The sequence below is a fragment of the Nicotiana tabacum genome, chromosome 20 (genome assembly GCF_000715075.1).
Source record: "Nicotiana tabacum cultivar K326 chromosome 20, ASM71507v2, whole genome shotgun sequence".
In the NCBI taxonomy this organism is placed as follows: Eukaryota; Viridiplantae; Streptophyta; class Magnoliopsida; order Solanales; family Solanaceae; genus Nicotiana; species Nicotiana tabacum.
In genome coordinates, this window is record NC_134099.1 from 91106088 (window position 1) to 91122696 (window position 16609).

Here is a 16609-nt window from a genome sequence, read left to right on the forward strand (position 1 = left end):
ATATCCGAAATCCGAAATTCGAAATTCGAAATTGAGCAGATCGGTTTGGATTTCGGATATTCGATCCAAATGCACAGAAAGGAGAAAAGATAATTTTTTTGCCTAAAGAAGAGTGAAATCACAGTAGTATAGTAATCTATCTACAAACATTGACTGATCGAGGATCTCAAGAGAGATTTTTTTAAAAGGGAAAAAAAAGGCCAAGCCAGCGCATCATAAAATGCCTTTAATAAGAATTTTGAATGAGGAATCAAGGGTAACCGTTAAGTCCAAGCTCGGAACATACACGACCTTTCATCTTACGGCTATAAATCTACTAGCCGTTATTTTCAAAATATTAAAACAAAAATAGAAGGCCGCCCATAATTTCCCTTCTGATTCTATATCTTCAAATAACTCAGAGATATAACACCAAGAATAATCTGTAAAGAAAGAAAGAAAGAGAGAGAGAAACTTTTTTTCAAGATTTATTTTTCACTCCATTGAATTATTTCATGGGGTTTTGTTAATAGTCTCTCTCTCTCTTTTCTTTGTGGAACATTAGGGTTATTTTCACTAAAGATTGGACCTTTTTGAGGATTAGTGTAAAGGATCTTTGATTTTGCAGGTTGGTGTTTTTGGTTTATGATCTGGATCTTTTCTTTAGCTTGATTCTTGATTGTGACCCTTTAAATTCTGACCATTTTTTAAAAATAATTTTGGGGGGTTTAATGTGGTTTGTTCAATCGTCAATTAGGTTCAAGATGGTTGGATCAAACGAGAATTGCCAAGGTGTTATAATGGCTTCAAATGTTCAAGGTAAATTTTTTGAATTTTGATTAGTCAAAATCATGTATAGCCGATTTAATCTGGTTTGTCGATTGAGGTCTTAGTTGATTGATTGTATAGTTAAAATCATGATTAGTTTAATGTATGTATCCTTGCTTGATTATTATCAATACAAATTTTATGAAATGGAAAATCTATGGTTTTGAATACTTAGAATCATATATAGTCGATTTAATCTGGTTTGCGATTGATGTCTAGTTGATTGATTGATTGTATAGTTAAGATCATGATTAGTTTAATGTATGTATCCTAGCTTGATTATTACGAATCCAAATTTAAGAGATGGGAAAACTATGGTTTTGTTATTAGGGGGATTAGGGGCTGGAGGAGGAAAGGTGACAATGGGGCCTAATAGAAGGGCTCTAAGCACAATAAATGGGAATATAGTTGAAGCTCCAGCATACCCTTGTAAAGTACACAAGAGAAATGGCATCACTGAGTAAGAACTGATTAAACTCTTTAATGTTTTGAGTTCCGAGATGTCCGTTTCTCTCAATTTCATTAAGTATTTTGATCTTTCCAATTCTTTTAGCAAGAGCGCGAATGGTGTTAAGAATCCTCCCATTCCAATTCATCGACCAATCACAAGGTCTGACATTAATTCTGTTGGTTAAGATAGTTCTTATTGTGTTAAGTACTTTATCATTGGCCTGGTTTCTTTTTTAATAGTATGGGGGATTCTTGCTGCTTCAGGAAATTTGCTGCACAAATGGCTACCAAGCAGCAGCAACCAACGGTTGAGGTACAGTTTTCAACAAGTGCCATCCTAGATTATGTTATAGCGGAGATGTTGATGTTGTTATCTTCCACAGGTAACAAAGCAGCCAGTCCAAACAGCACCTGCTAAAAATGAATCAGAAGACTGCATCATTATTGATGCAGAAGATTACAAGGCCACAAGCGACTATGATCCTGTGCCAATGTTTGTGCAACATACAGAAGCAATGATGGAGGAAATTGATCGGATGGTAATTAATTTGATCAGTATCTTTAGTCTGGATGATCTCTGGCGTCGCAATTTATTCTGTATTCTTATGTAGGACGCTGAGATGGAGATGGAAGATGTAGAAGAGACACTAATTGTGGACATAGATAGTGCTGATAAAAAGAACCCACTTGCAGTAGCGGAGTACATTGATGACATGCATGCTTACTACAAGAAGACCGAGGTCAGCAATTATTTACACCCCCTGCACCTTTCGTAGGAGCTTAATTGATTTATTTAATTTGTATGGATATGGACTTTTTATCTAAGTTATAATATAGGTTCTTCATCTGATTTCCGTCATTCAGATTATTGATATCTCCTTTAAGAGTCAATGAATGAGATAAAATTTGTATAACTTTCTAGCTTTTTGTTTGATGGAGTCACTTTTATGAATTCGTATATCATTTCAGAGTTCTAGCTGTGCCCCTCCAAATTATATGGAACAACAATTTGATATTAATGAGAGGATGAGAGCTATTCTCATTGACTGGCTGATTGAGGTATAAAAACAATGATCCACAGTTTCTCTGAATTCCATGAAGTAACACAATGATTTCCGGCCTCACTAATGTCCAATCAAATATGTAGGTACATTACAAGTTTGATCTGATGGAAGAGACTTTGTATTTGACCGTAAATCTTATCGATAGATTCTTAGCAGTCCAACAAGTGATTAGGAAAAAACTCCAGCTTGTTGGGGTAACAGCTATGCTTCTAGCCTGCAAGTATGAAGAAGTTTCAGTTCCTGTCGTTGAGGATCTTATTTTGATCTCTGATAAGGCTTACACCAGAAAAGAGGTGCTTGAGATGGTAAGTTACAGATCAAAATTTAATGCTTTACCTTAAATTATGTTTCTGCCGCTCCAATTCAAGTAAAACTTAATGATGTCTTGCTAATGTTTTTCTAGCGTGACCTTTGACTTTGATTGAGTGCTCTCTGCAGGAGAAGTTGATGATCAATACCTTACAGTTCAACCTACCAGTGCCTACAGCATATGTGTTTATGATGCGATTTCTTAAAGCTGCTCAGTCTGATAAGAAGGTTAGTCAGAAATTTGATTAAATGAACTTATGTAGTACTAGAAAATTGCTTAAATAAATGACAACCATTCTGAATCATGACTAACTACTGGCATTTCTTGGATCAGGTGGAGCTCCTGTCTTTTTTCATGACTGAACTATGCCTCGTTGAGTATGAAATGCTTAGGTTCCCACCTTCAATGCTAGCTGCTGCAGCAATATTTACAGCCCAATGTACTCTAGGTGTGCTTAACGAGTGGAGTAAAACTTGTGAGAAGTATAGCCACTATACTCGAGATCAGCTTTTGTAAGCATTATCTACTTTTCTTTGTTTGAATCAATGAATTGTTTTTATCGAACACACAAAGAGAGCCCTCTGAGTGTTGTGGTCTGTTTTCTTTTCTATAACAGGGAGTGCTCAAGACTGATGGTTTCTTTCCATCAGAATGCTGCAACTGGGAAGCTTGCTGGTGTGCATAGAAAGTATAGCATCTCTAAATATGGCTTTGTTGCAAAATGCCCACCTGCTTCTTTTCTTTTAGAGGCAAGCTTTTAGCACACGACGTTACTTGCGGCTGCTGACAGAATGTTTTTGAAGTGGAGAGCAACTGAGCAACAGAAGTTGCCTCTGGCAAGTTGGATTAGGTTTTTAGTTTCTGTGGATATGAAATATGTTTTTGTTTGGTTATATTGCTCTATATACCAAGATCCAAGTACTTTTAAAAATTGTTGCTACTATTTTGTGTGTCTAAAAGCTGTTTACATCCTTATCTCTGATATATTTACCTCATCTTGTGTCTGCACTTTTGGCAAATCCTTTTGTTTGCATATTAATCACTGATGTGAAACCATGGTTCAGAAGAAAACAGCCTTTGCTTTTAGACGCAGTGGCGGATGTAGAGTTACAACTCTGGTTCAACTAAACCCAGAACTTTCGACGCAGAGCGTAACTTGAAGTGTAAATATTCACTTAAATTCTAACAAATAGTAGGGTTGAACTATAGGTGTCAAATGGGCCGGGTTGACCCGGGACGGGCATGAAACCCGCCCCGCCCCAGACCGGTTGAAACTCGGCCCGGCCCGGTACTTAGGGCTGGGTTACTGGGGTTAGGGGGGTTGGTCCGTTCACTTTAATTTATCCAATTAACCGGACCGGTTAAACCCGATCAACCAAAATCCCTGTAGAACCGGTTAACTGGCCCGGCCCGGTTTAAAGGCTAGATTTCAATTATTATTATTTCTTTCAAGGTTTTAGAGTCTAAGGCACTGCAAAAACCTTTGAATTTACTCTTTTTTCGTTAATTTACTTGTTAAATGTAATTTACTCTTTCAATTGGTATGTTTGAATTTTGAAATAAATGTAGCACTTGCAATTTATAAATGCAATTTTTTTACATCTTCATTGTATTCTTTATATTTTTACTTTATATTAATATAAATTACAATAGTTATAAAAAATACAAAATACAAAATATTAACCCGGCCCGGCCCCTTGTACCCGTAACCCTTACGGTTCATTTTTTTACCCGGATGAACTCGAACTCATTAAGCCCGGTAACCCCTAACCCGCAACCGGCCCGGTTCCAAACCCGTACGGTTCAAAATTTTCCCTACCAAACCCGGCCCGGCCCACCCATTAGATACCCTTAGTTTGAACCCATAATTTTAAAGATATAATGAATCCATAGAACTTAAATCCTCCATCCGGCATCCGCCTGTCGTTAGACGTTAGCTGGTAGTAAGTAATAAGGAGCTATTTAAGCTTGCTCTTGTACAGTTCTCTTGCCTATATTGAATATTGGTAGCCAACCAGACGAATTCAAATCTCTGTATTGGTGTCTCCCCCGGCACCACATTAGCCTCTTGTATTCGTTTCTCTTTTAATACAAGCAAGTTTTCGTTCAATTTCCTCGTGCACGCTGTTTTCTTGACATTGCCCCGTAACTCTAAAAGTTTGATACGGGCATCAGGAAGGCGCGTAATACTCAGCTACTTCATCACAGCTCCATCTGTTAGTCTGCATCAACAAACATTTACAGGTGCAAATTGTAATTTAATATGCAAAGAGATCTTGAATTTATTAGAAAATGACTTCAAGTGGAAAACAATAGCTGATGAGCTTTCATAATTTAATCACAGATCCAATCTACAAACTAAAATTCAACGGTTCTCTTCTATTTTACTATTACTTCTCTCTAATTTGAATGTGGATATAAAAAAAAACGAGTTAGAGTTGTTGTAATAGTCCAATTCCTCCACTTTTAACCATGAGGTGGAGACATAGAGCAATTACCATGAAAAGGGATTAAAAATTTACTCGCACCCGGATATTTATACGAAATTGGTATTGTGGTTCCGCATACATTTCTATCACATAATCATGATTATTTAATATATATTTTTACTTTATTAAATCACTTAACCATATTAAATTGAATTTCTTTGATATGTGCAGGTAAGAATAGAGGAAGAAATTTCTAGGCTATTAATCATGGCAATTCTTATTATTTTGCTTTTCTGACCAATGAATAGATCTTTTTGCTCGCATGACTTGGATAATTTGTATGTTTTTTCAGTTAAATTTTGTCCATAATTATATTGTTAATAGACACTTATGGTCCGGCCTTTTTCCGGACTCCACGCATAATGGGAGCTTAGGGCACCGGCTATCCTTTTTATTTTATTTACGGAAAGTTAAATTGTGCAATTTTTAATATAAAAGGAACAGGATTCTATATCTCAAATGCCGAAGGTCATTATTTCTACCCCAAGTGTACCTTCTCAAGTAACGAACAATTCAAAGATCTAAAAATCAGAAACACAATCCTCTCTTTTTCATTTTCTTTTAGCTTTTTCCGGTTTCTTTTCAATTGTCTGTAAACGGTGTTATATAAATAATTCATCAGTCCAAAAGCTAAAAAACAGACAATAGCAGTGTTTCCTACAATGCAATCCTTGTCGTTAATCGTTATGGGCTAAAACCCCAACAGAAAAATCCTCTCTCCTCAAAGAAGAAAGAATAACAAATCTGTATTCCCTATAATACCCCTAAACCCTCTCCTCTTGCTCCGCTAACGGGGTGACTGCAGGAAGAGGAGTCTACTCAAAGCTTCCTATCACAACCGCCGCCGTATGGCGATCCCACGGCGGCGCAACCAGCATCACAGCCGTGCGCGGCGGTTTATAATCCCCATCATTTACGCTGCTTCCACCTTTCTCCTCGTCATATTCCTCTTCATCTTAATCCTCGCGCCGTCTCCTAATGATGATAATCACCTCCGCCGCTCCCGTCGTCATGATGATCTTTCCTTGGTACATTATCAAATCATGCTCACGATCAAATGCTATTTATTTACCTAATTAGTAGCTGCATATTAATTTTATAACGTTCAAATCATGTAGCTGATTCCTACTAGTTTTGTATTGAGGCTTAGTTAATTGATTGATATGATTGATTCATATACGATAAAGTACAGCCAGTATTAATTTAATTGCGATGTTTTTTATTTGTAGGGAAGCAAAGGTAGTGGTAATGAGATTGGAGTTTCTCCATTTCGTGTTGAGGTTAGGATTTAATCTGAATTTTATTGTGTTTATTTGTAAAGTTTTTATTTGATTGGATCTAAGGTTTCTAAATGTTGTTTATTGGTTGTTGAGATCTAGATCAGTGGAGGAGTTAATAATCGTGATCTCTGGAGTTCGAGAAATTCGAAGTTCTTCTATGGATGCAGTAATGCCAGCAGTAAATTTGCAAGTACGTAAATTTAGTTTGTTTATAGCTTTCATTTTTTGGAAGAAAGTAATCAGCTTGTTATACTAGTAGGTTTACGTAGCAATGAAGGAATGAATTTAAATTTTATGCACTTACAGTGTAAAAAATATTTGAACAATCATGTCATTTAAAAAGTAATTGCAGGTAACTCAATTTAATGGCATATTGATAACTTAGAATAAAGGTAAGTAACCTGTTATAATAGGTTATATAATACATGATGTAAAAAATTCATTGCACTGTCTGTGTATATAACTTAAATCTAAAGGAATTATTATATGAAGCTAAATTTGGTATTTGAAATCTCATTAAGTATTTGTACTCTTTCAAATTGCAGAAGCCCAAGCCATCACACGTCCAAATCGATTCTTGTTGATTGTGACCAGTGGAGGTCTTAACCAACAAAGAACTGGGGTAAGAAAATGATTCTGGACTGGCTTTTCGGATTGAGTCTGATTTATGTTTTATTTTGTTGACTAACAAGGAACGGGATTTTGATCAAGGAACTCTTTTTTTGTTCTAGCACTAGTATGATTAAGATAATTGTTACAGTGGTTGTCAAGTTTCATAGTGCAGTTCAAATGAACTTGTCTTTGTCCTTTACATAGTTAATGTACATGCAAGCTTGAATAAAGGAATAAGATTCCGTTATGTTCGCGATTGTGAAACTAATCAATTTATAATGGATATCATCATAATGAATGCCTTGGATGTGCTTTTCTAGATACCTGCTACATTGGAACCTGGGTTGAAGCATCCCTAATTGTCTTGAAAGAACAAATTACTGAGTATTGGAATAAAGAGGCCCAAATGAAGCTGGAGGTATAGAAGATTATGTAGCCAACCAAACTAATTAAGTACTGTGGCTTAGTTGTTGGTATTGTTTTAAGTACATGCAACACAGTCACAATTTAAGGCATCAGATTTCACAGTGAACGATGCCCATGTATTATGAGGTGCTCTATACCAGTAGGTCGAGAAGCTTTATGCAGCTGATGGGACACAATATCTAATGATTGCTCAAGTGTTGCTGAATTATGCATGCAGTTCTTAACTTTCTTTCATATCATTATTGTTGTAATATTCAGTTTTTGCAAGATATCCTTGATTTATAAAACTGACCGCAACTAATACTGGATTGAAGCATAGTTTATTGATTGATTGATTGATTACTGATTCTTTACACCTCAAGATGCACCTAATTTGATGTGACAGAGAAGTGATGGTCATGAATTACCCATACAAATTTCATATTCAGTGATAGCAAGTATGTGTGCACAATCATGCTTTGGGATTTGATAAGTGAGCTATAGGTATTTGCACTTTTATGTTATATTGGCTACAGAAGACACACTTATGAATTACCAGTTCATGCTAAATACAGGTTGTCAAATACTCCCTACAAGAATTATCTGTATTCGTGCCTGATGAGTCTATGGTTTGAGATACTAATAAATTGAGCAATCGTCTCCTCTCTATGTAACATGATTCTGATAAATCCTTGAACAACGACAAACATCTATGCCTTTTCTAATATATGACCCTTTGAATTAGCACCCCTTTCTATTACCACCTGTGTACTTTAGCTTTCTGCTGGAACCAAACTACAAAAATGTGGAAAGTGTGGAACCTTCAATAGTTAACCATCTTTATGGCAGATAACTGATGCCGTTGTTGCTGCTCGCATTTTAAATGCTACTCTTGTTGTTCCAAAGTTGGACAAGACGTCTTTCTGGAAAGATTCTAGGTGAGTATTAGAAGAATCATTCAGTATTTTCTTGCATATTGGTTTCTCTAACCATCTCTGAACTTACTGTATATGTACATTTAATATGCTAATGATCCGGCATATTACTGTGAAAGTGAAATGCTCTACTTTTCTCTTGCAGTGATTTCTCTGACATATTTGATGTTGATCGGTTTATAAAACATCTAACAACAGATGTTTCAATTTTAAAAGACCTTCCGCTTAGAAGAGGACAGATATGGACGCCATATAGAATGCGTGTTCCTAGAAAGTGCAATGAGAGATGCTATATAAATCGTGTATTGCCTGTACTCATGAAAAAACATGTGAGTTTTCACATCACTTATATTTCTTTGTAATTTTTGGATGAATAAAAACATATCTAAGAAACACACGTTTGTTAATTCTATACTGTATTTTGGGTCACTGCTTGTTACTTTTTTGGAGTATTTACATTCAATCTCAGCAGTCCAGCTATTTTGGAGTTTTTACATTCAACCTCAACAGTCTGGCTATGAAACCTTTAAAATTTTGAAAATTTGCGCATCCTTTTCCGTTGATGTAACTGAACTTCTAAAACTACTGGACTAAGGGGCTGAGGCACTAGATACTTGTGTACTTCCTGAAACTTCTTGCAAAATTCTATTGATACTTTGGAAAGTGATCACTGATTCACATGAAAACAAAAATTTTAGAAGTTTTTGATGAATCATGAATTAGCTTGGTTATGAATAGTAAACTCAATTGATGCTAAAAACTTAGGAGAAGAATTGCTATGTTATGTTATGTCCAAGTTCACTACTTTGTACAGCTGGTTACTGGTTAGGATGCTAAGAGGGGTTACTACCCGCTGGATGCATGAGGAAAGCTTTCCATCAGAAAACATCTTTCAAATATCCAAATTTTGTTATAACTCTTTTAGGTGGGAGATCGAGGAATTTTTTTTTGCTTTATTGAGTCAAATTTATCAATCTTGGTTGAAAATTGTTTTTCAAGAGAACTAGGCCCCAAGGCTTCAATAACCCTAATACGTTTATTTAAGGGTCTTAACCCAGAAGAATTACAATTGCCTGTACAGTCAATAGGAACATCAGTCCTCAATTTCAAAAATCAGAAATTATCTAGCTTACCATTGCTTGCAGGGGAAAGGGGGTTGCTCCTTTCTGTATGCTGTCTATTAGTGTTGTTTATTGTTGATATCTTAGACCTGTATAAGCAGTCTGCTTCTTGTGACAGGCTGTACAGATCAGCAAGTTTGACTATCGACTTGCAAATAAGCTGGATACAGATTTGCAAAAGCTTAGATGCAGAGTCAATTATCATGCCCTGAAGTTTTCTGACCCTATCCTCGAAATGGGTGAGAAATTGATCCAGCGTATGAGGCGGAGTAGCAAGCATTATATTGCCCTTCACCTAAGGTTAGTCATATGATCCATCTCGATTTTTTGATTTTCTGTTTCGTATTTCTGTCTGTCTTTTCCTATTGTCATCCTCCATTTCCTTATGGCTACCACTAGTAATGTCCTTCAAGTGCAGAATCAATATAATGTCCTGAGCATTTCTCATAGTGCGTTGTATTTCATGTGTTTCTCATAGTGCTATGCTATTTGTAGCTATTATCCTTTCAGTAAGCTAAAGAGTTTGCCTAATAACATTCAATGTTCACGGATGCACCTAGGCTGAAAGGAAATGTTATATTTGGTTTTTTAACTTATGATGATTTAGTTAGAAGAATTTGGTTCTTGAACAATTTGTCCATCACGTATGAGATGACTGGCTAAGAATTACCATGATAACAAGCTCTACATTATTTTTTACGAAAAGCTTATTGTTTGCCTGATGTATTTCTTTTTCTGCTGATACATTAAATTTTGGATGATGGGAGGAAATGATTTGATGCAGTTTGGGAATTCTATAGAAGGAAAAGTTTTCTTATAGTGTATTGTTAACAGGTTTGAACCTGATATGCTTGCGTTCTCGGGATGCTACTATGGTGGAGGGGATAAGGAGAGGACTGAACTGGGAAAGATACGGCGGAGGTGGAAAACTTTACATGTGAGACCCCAAGAGTATCAGTTTTTTGGTCATTTCCTCATATTGAATCATCATGGCAATGTACTTTAAAGATTTGATTGTTTGTTCCACTCATGCGTTGAACTATTCTGTATTTATTCAGATTTTTAATTTTGATAATACAAGGTGAATGATCTATCAAAAAGAGAATAAAAGTAACACTAGATAATCTGGGAAATAAACTGGATTTACTGTCATCTTTGTGAGTCCTAGATATGGCTCTCTCCCTCTCCCTCTCCCTCTCCTCTCCCTCTCTCTGTCTTATATATGTGTGTACATACATATATGTTAGCTTCAGCGAAGCAGTAAAGAAATGTGAATACACACACACACCGAGAGAGAGAGAGAGAGAGAATTGCTTTTATGAGGTTTTTTTTTTGTTGTTGATAGGGTGCTTTATGAATATGCTTTTAGGTTAATGGAGGCACTTTTTACTTTTCTTCCACACAATATGATAATATACTCAAAGGACTGAAGTGTGTGTAAACTCTTTTTTGATACATGTGCAGAACAGCAATCCGGATAGGGCAAGGAGGCAAGGAAGATGCCCTCTAACTCCTGAAGAAGTTGGCTTGATGCTAAGAGCACTTGGATATGGGAAAGATGTTCATATTTATGTAGCATCTGGTGAAGTATATGGAGGTGAAGAGACGTTGGCTCCGTTAAAGGCCCTGTTTCCAAACTTCTACTCCAAGGACACTATTGCCAGCAAGGAAGAGTTGGAACCATTTTCTGCATTTTCTTCTAGAATGGCTGCTCTTGACTTCATAGTTTGTGATGAAAGTGATGTATTTGTCACCAATAACAATGGAAACATGGCAAAAATTTTGGCAGGACGAAGGTATGCTGCTTCCCTTTCGGGCATTTCAGTTTGTTTTGGAAATTTTACTTAGATTCTGGCTAATATTTCTTTTTGATACAGGAGATATTTTGGTCATAAGCCTACCATTCGACCAAATGCTAAGAAACTATATCGTGTGTTCTTAAACAAAAATAACATGACATGGGAGGAATTCGCAGCTAAAGTTCATACATTTCAAAGAGGATTCCTGGGGGAGCCCAAGGAGGTGAGGCCAGGGAGGGGTGAGTTTCATGAAAATCCATCAGCGTGTATATGTGAGGATTCTGAGGCTGAATCAAAAATGGACTGGGGTCGTAAAAAAATTGGTAAAGGCAATCTAGCTAAGAAAAAAGACAGTGATGATGCGAAGAAAGATGTTGAGGCAGTTCACGATGAAAATATAGACTATGAGCCAGAAATGTCTGATCCCGAGGATGAAGATGATGTGGATAGCCCTCCAGGTGAAGTTTCACTTAGTAGATCCCAAGTTGAAGCTTTGTCCAATGAAACAAGTACTGATTATGACCCTTTCACGTCTGAGGAAACTGAATTGGATGAGTTGCTTTCAGATTGAGAAAGGATCAAAGATCGCTGTTCAAGAGGTTTTGCTTGTATATAAGACACCCTACTATAAAAGAGTCCTTTGGGCGTTAACCTATCTTCAACGTGTTCAATTTTGAATGCCTTTTTGGTCTGAACAAATTCTGTGGCTGAAGCCTTGCTGACACAGCAACGTGGATTGAATTGATTTGAAATATTCTGGTAAGAGTTATAGGATATTGATGAGCTTACTTGCGGCCAGGAGCTTGAAATTGTAGTAGCTTTGGAGGCCTATGATCCATGATGCTTAAACTCGTGAAGAAACTCCAGCCACTGAGATGGAGCTCCCCAAGAACATTTTTACCGGCATATGTTCAAAGTTGTACTTCAAACAATCTGTATACATAGACGGGAATGTTAATTGCTAATTGACTTGCTAACTTTATTGCATAGATAGAGAGAGAGAGAGAGAGAGAGAGAGAGAGAGAGAGAGAGAGAGAGAGAGAGAGAGAGAGAGAGAGAGTTAAAATATAACCTGCCTTAATTGTTCTTCGATAAAAAGGAACAGTAGTGAGTTTATCTTTTCTTAGACAGGTTTGAGTTTGAGTTTGAGTTCTGTTTAGTCTTATTTATGTACTTATCAATCACATTCAGGGTAAATCAGGCGGAGTGAGCATGGCTCTAGCCACTTACATTTCTTAAAAATTCTAATTAACGAAGTTAAAGTGAGGTATTAGTATAAAATATAGTTGTGGATTGGCTATGTATTTACACTGAAACGTTAAATTGTACTATTTGGTTGATGTAGAGAGATGCCAGGAACAATTCAAGCAACCTTACTCAGTTTATATGTAAAAATGGCACCGGACGCCTTATTTGGTCGTCCCCATTTAACCTATACCCATTTTTTTTAAAAACTTTTAATTTATACCCACTTTTTAAACAACTTGAGCCCCTTTCTCCCCCTCCTTCTCTTCCTTCATTTTCTTTCGCTTTCTTCTTGCAAACAACCACAAACGTTTACAAACTGTCTGGTAGTTACATGAATTGACCAAAGGTAAAGGACCTGATCATTTGACTTTATTATTTCCTTTTGAAACATACTTTTCAACTGCTTTTGACGCTTTGTAATACTTTAATAAGTGGATAATTTTGTTAAAAAAATAATATAGCGATAATACGAATAATAATTTCATATATAACAGATCTGACTTGTATGCAACATCAATTTTAATAAGGCAAGCAAGCATCGTCGTTCAATTTGCAAAGGGTTGCTTCCTATGTGTTGCTGCGCTTTATCAAGTTTGATAGAGAAGGAATATTTAAGGATACCCATATTGGAACTCTAAAAAACTTCAGCTATAGAGCTGAAGTTTCCCAGTTACAACACAAAAAACTTCAGTTCTAGAGCTGAAGTTTTTGTTTGTAACTGGCGAGTTTTTGTTTTGTAACTGGGGCTGAAGTTTTTGTTTTTGTAACTGGGGAACTTCAGCTCTAGAGCTGAAGTTTTTGTTTTATAACTGGGGAACTTCAGCTCTAGAGCTAAAGTTTTTGTTTGTAACTGGCGAGCTTCAACCTTCTTAGATTTGAACTTCAGCCTGTAGATCAAGATTCAGTGGCTAGAACTTAGTTTATGTGATAGTAACAGGAAAAGTTGCAATTTTTTTTCCAGAAAATGCAATATGTTTTGTTGGATAGTAACATGGAAGATATTATACTTTATTCAATTAAATCCTTTATCCATTGCTTGAAGTGTTTGGTTGGGTCTGTATCTGAAATTTTCTGGAGCAAACCGTACCGAATATTGCTTCTAAGTAATTGTTATTGTATAAATGACCGCCAAAACTGCTAAATAAAGAGCAGAGCCAAATTATCAAATATTTGTTGTATGAAGATTAATCCTCGACATTGCAGATTCTGAATAAAAAGATTTACTTGTGATAAACAGTCCAAGAAACTTCAGCTCTAGTTACAACACAAAAACTTCAGCTCTAGAGCTGAAGTTTTCCATTTACAACGCAAAAACTTCAGTTCTAGAGCTGAATTTCAGGCCCGACTACTAGAATGCTGAAGTTTTGCGTGATTGCTTTTGCTACTTCAGCCTCGTGTGCTGAAGTTATGCGAAAAAGTGGGTACGCTTGCAACTTTTTTTGCAAAGCAGGCACAAGTTAAAATGTGACACAAAAAACGGGTATAAATACAAATGCCCCGTTTATATTTATTACTTGCACCATCTGCAAATATTATCACTTTTAATTTTGTCAATCTTATATGCTTCACATTCATCAACCCAATCTTTTTTAAATCAACCCGAAACCAAACTCCAAACTAATTGGATTAGTTTTCAAACCCAAAGTCTCTCTAATAATTTTGGATTTGAGTTTGACAATTTTTTTTAATCCAAAAGAAAAAGAAATACAGCTCGGAGCCACATGAAAAGTTTCCGGATCCGTAGGCAACAACCAAGAGAGAGCAATGTGTGTGAGGCTTTGTGAAAATGTTCAAATATCAAAGCATGATGTTCTTGTTACAAAAATATTTTTGATATTTTTATCAAAATTAATAAATGTAACATATCGTCTTTTATACACATACTAGTCTTAGGATACGCGCTTTTGCACGTGTTTCCTATATCAATAAATATACCGTCTTAAAAAACTAAAATAAATAGCAAACAGAAGTGTTTGAGATACAAAAAAAAAAGTGAGTTCCTAAAATTGATAGAATTAATTACACTTTAGCTAGTTCAATAAAAAAAGAAATTATGCATCATAGAAGTCCTTAAAATTATGTGTATCTTATAAAAATTGTTATTATTTTTGTATCTAATATCGGGGGAAAGAAAGGTAACACAAAAATACTTACCACAATACATCAAAGATTTTGGCAAATAACACAAATATAAAAATATAAGCTCTTGGTCTTTTTGAGATTTGGAAATGATAAATTTGCCCAATAGCTCTTAGAAAAAAAGGTAGATATGACTAAAATTTAAGAATGATTAATTTTAAATTAATATATTACAACAAACAATTAAATGCATTAAAAATATACAGGGAGTTCAATTTGTAGGAATATTTTTTTTTGGGTAACTAATAATTTTATTAATCACCAGTAAAGTTTTACATATCCATAGCTTGCGTATGCCTCAGCAGCTATAATCTTACAAGTTCCAAAAACCTACATAACTATTTCTATGAAAACATGAAATGTTATACCAAACTACTAATCCCAGTGGTGGCTTTCACGTTAAAATAGGCTACTTCTCGTGCAATACTATCAGCTCCTCTGCTTCTCTTTTCAAATAGGCTCAGGTTCCTTTCAATCCAAATAACATGAGTTATCTCAGCATATACCATCCTGTAGAGTTGAGCTCTCTATGTCCTGCCCTTAGCCCATTTTGTCACCCATTGCATATGTTGGTCCGAGTTATCTTTCACAACATCCTGTCTTTGCATCCAATGAAGGATTCTCAGTCATACTTCCTTTGTAAAGCGACAGTTCACAAACAATGTTCCATGGTCTCATCATGATTTTGACTTTGTAGGAATGTTTAAAAAAATTAATAATTATTATTGGCAACTCATATAGAATATAATTTAGCTTCTACGTTTTCATCTTTATTGTTTCAAATTTGCATTTTTACCGATTTGACTTTTAATATTATACAATAACTGATTTTACTTAATTTTTTATTTTTCACTGTTAATGCACTTCTTATGGAACAAATATATGTATCCTAGGAGTTTTTTCCATTTCAAAAATATTTTTACTTATACGATATTTTTTGGGGAAAATTGAATTGCATTCTTTTGCTACTTAGCTAATTTAATTATTTAATTATTTATTTTAAGCATTAAAGAAAGCAGTTCTATTTAGGAATTTTTACCTCCTATAGCAAAGGTTAACATCTTATTTATTTTAAATAAATACCATTTAAAAAATTATATTCTATAGATACCTTTTAATGTTTATAGCAAAATATCTAATTTTGGTTACCTCCTACCCCTAAGCCACTAAATACGCTATTCAGTTACATTATTTTTTTTCTCTCTCTACTTTGATACATGTCATTCTCTTCCCCATTCCCTAAAAACACGATGCTCAATCTCAAAATTTCTCTCATCCACATCTAGCTTAGTAAAAAACAACATGTTTGCTTATTAAAGAGAATATTTCCTTCAAAACCTCCCATGTCAAACGATACCACTGGAGACGGATAAAAATACCCAGATCAAAAAATTAAGGCTTTTCTTGGAATGAAAGAGGGAAGGGAAGAGTGATGAAAGAGCAGAAGTAGAAGGGCAGATGAGATTCAGTAGTGTGGTAAAATAAAAAAGGCAATGCAATGAAGAAGATTCCAGATAGAAACGAAAGGATGACTTTTACGATCCGATGGGTCATCGAAAAATCGTCGGCGAAAAACTTAGCAATTTCTTCTTCCTATAATTTTGATGTTGAATTTATAATTTTGATGCGTGGGAACAGTGAGATTCAGGGTTTTTGCTCGACGGCGAATTCGCCAGAAATTAGGGTTTGTTCTTGAACAAAGATGACAGAGTTTGGGGCTGAGCAACTTGATTTTTTGTTAATATATTTCAATGTATTTTCAACGTATCACGCTGTATTTTCATGTATTTTATTGTATTCATTGTCTTTTTTTCATTGTAATTCAATGTATCTCGCTGTATTTCATGTATTTTATTGTATTCACTATCTTTTTTTTATTGTATTTCAATGTATTCCACTGTATTATGTGTATTTTTCGGCTGGGAATCTTTTTTATAACTAAAAATACAA

At 35.3% G+C, this 16609-nt stretch overlaps 2 protein-coding genes across 4 annotated transcripts; both read left to right on the forward strand.

Moving 5' to 3' along the window:
* The first annotated feature begins 340 nt into the window (after positions 1-340).
* On the forward strand, positions 341-3641 carry LOC107817354 (cyclin-B2-3-like). 3 transcript variants are annotated; one of them, XM_016643155.2, is made up of 12 exons: positions 341-607; positions 737-798; positions 1138-1267; positions 1361-1417; positions 1498-1570; positions 1641-1796; positions 1869-1997; positions 2227-2316; positions 2405-2626; positions 2760-2858; positions 2965-3143; positions 3248-3641. In XM_016643155.2, exons 2-12 carry the CDS (start codon positions 744-746, stop codon positions 3390-3392), a joined length of 1335 nt encoding a protein of 444 aa, XP_016498641.1. In that variant the 5' UTR covers positions 341-607; positions 737-743; the 3' UTR covers positions 3393-3641. The 3 variants fall into 3 exon arrangements, with proteins under 3 accessions (XP_016498641.1, XP_016498642.1, XP_075097496.1); XM_016643156.2 differs by having other exon boundaries at positions 342-607; positions 1522-1570; positions 3248-3638; XM_075241395.1 differs by lacking the exons at positions 1138-1267; positions 1361-1417 and having other exon boundaries at positions 342-607; positions 1522-1570; positions 3248-3639.
* Positions 3642-5585: 1944 nt separating this feature from the next.
* Positions 5586-12435, forward strand: LOC107817355 (O-fucosyltransferase 16). Its single transcript, XM_016643158.2, has 10 exons — positions 5586-6148; positions 6350-6400; positions 6500-6590; positions 6946-7022; positions 8267-8355; positions 8498-8681; positions 9592-9773; positions 10308-10410; positions 10938-11269; positions 11351-12435. The coding sequence occupies exons 1-10, from the start codon at positions 5969-5971 to the stop codon at positions 11841-11843; spliced, it is 1782 nt and encodes a 593-aa protein (XP_016498644.1). The 5' UTR covers positions 5586-5968; the 3' UTR covers positions 11844-12435.
* Positions 12436-16609: the final 4174 nt, after the last annotated feature.

What these genes read in the sequence shown, in the direction of transcription:
- LOC107817354 (XM_016643155.2), top strand. Translation starts at nt 744, where the DNA reads ATGGTTGGATCAAACGAGAATTGCCAAGGTGTTATAATGGCTTCAAAT. An exon ending in CTGCTCAGTCTGATAAGAAG is followed by an intron (nt 2,859 to 2,964) that starts GTTAGTCAGAAA and finishes TTCTTGGATCAG; the next exon opens with GTGGAGCTCCTGTCTTTTTT. An exon ending in TATACTCGAGATCAGCTTTT is followed by an intron (nt 3,144 to 3,247) that starts GTAAGCATTATC and finishes TTTCTATAACAG; the next exon opens with GGAGTGCTCAAGACTGATGG.
- LOC107817355 (XM_016643158.2), top strand. Translation starts at nt 5,969, where the DNA reads ATGGCGATCCCACGGCGGCGCAACCAGCATCACAGCCGTGCGCGGCGG. An exon ending in TTTCTCCATTTCGTGTTGAG is followed by an intron (nt 6,401 to 6,499) that starts GTTAGGATTTAA and finishes GTTGAGATCTAG; the next exon opens with ATCAGTGGAGGAGTTAATAA. An exon ending in TATATTGCCCTTCACCTAAG is followed by an intron (nt 9,774 to 10,307) that starts GTTAGTCATATG and finishes TATTGTTAACAG; the next exon opens with GTTTGAACCTGATATGCTTG.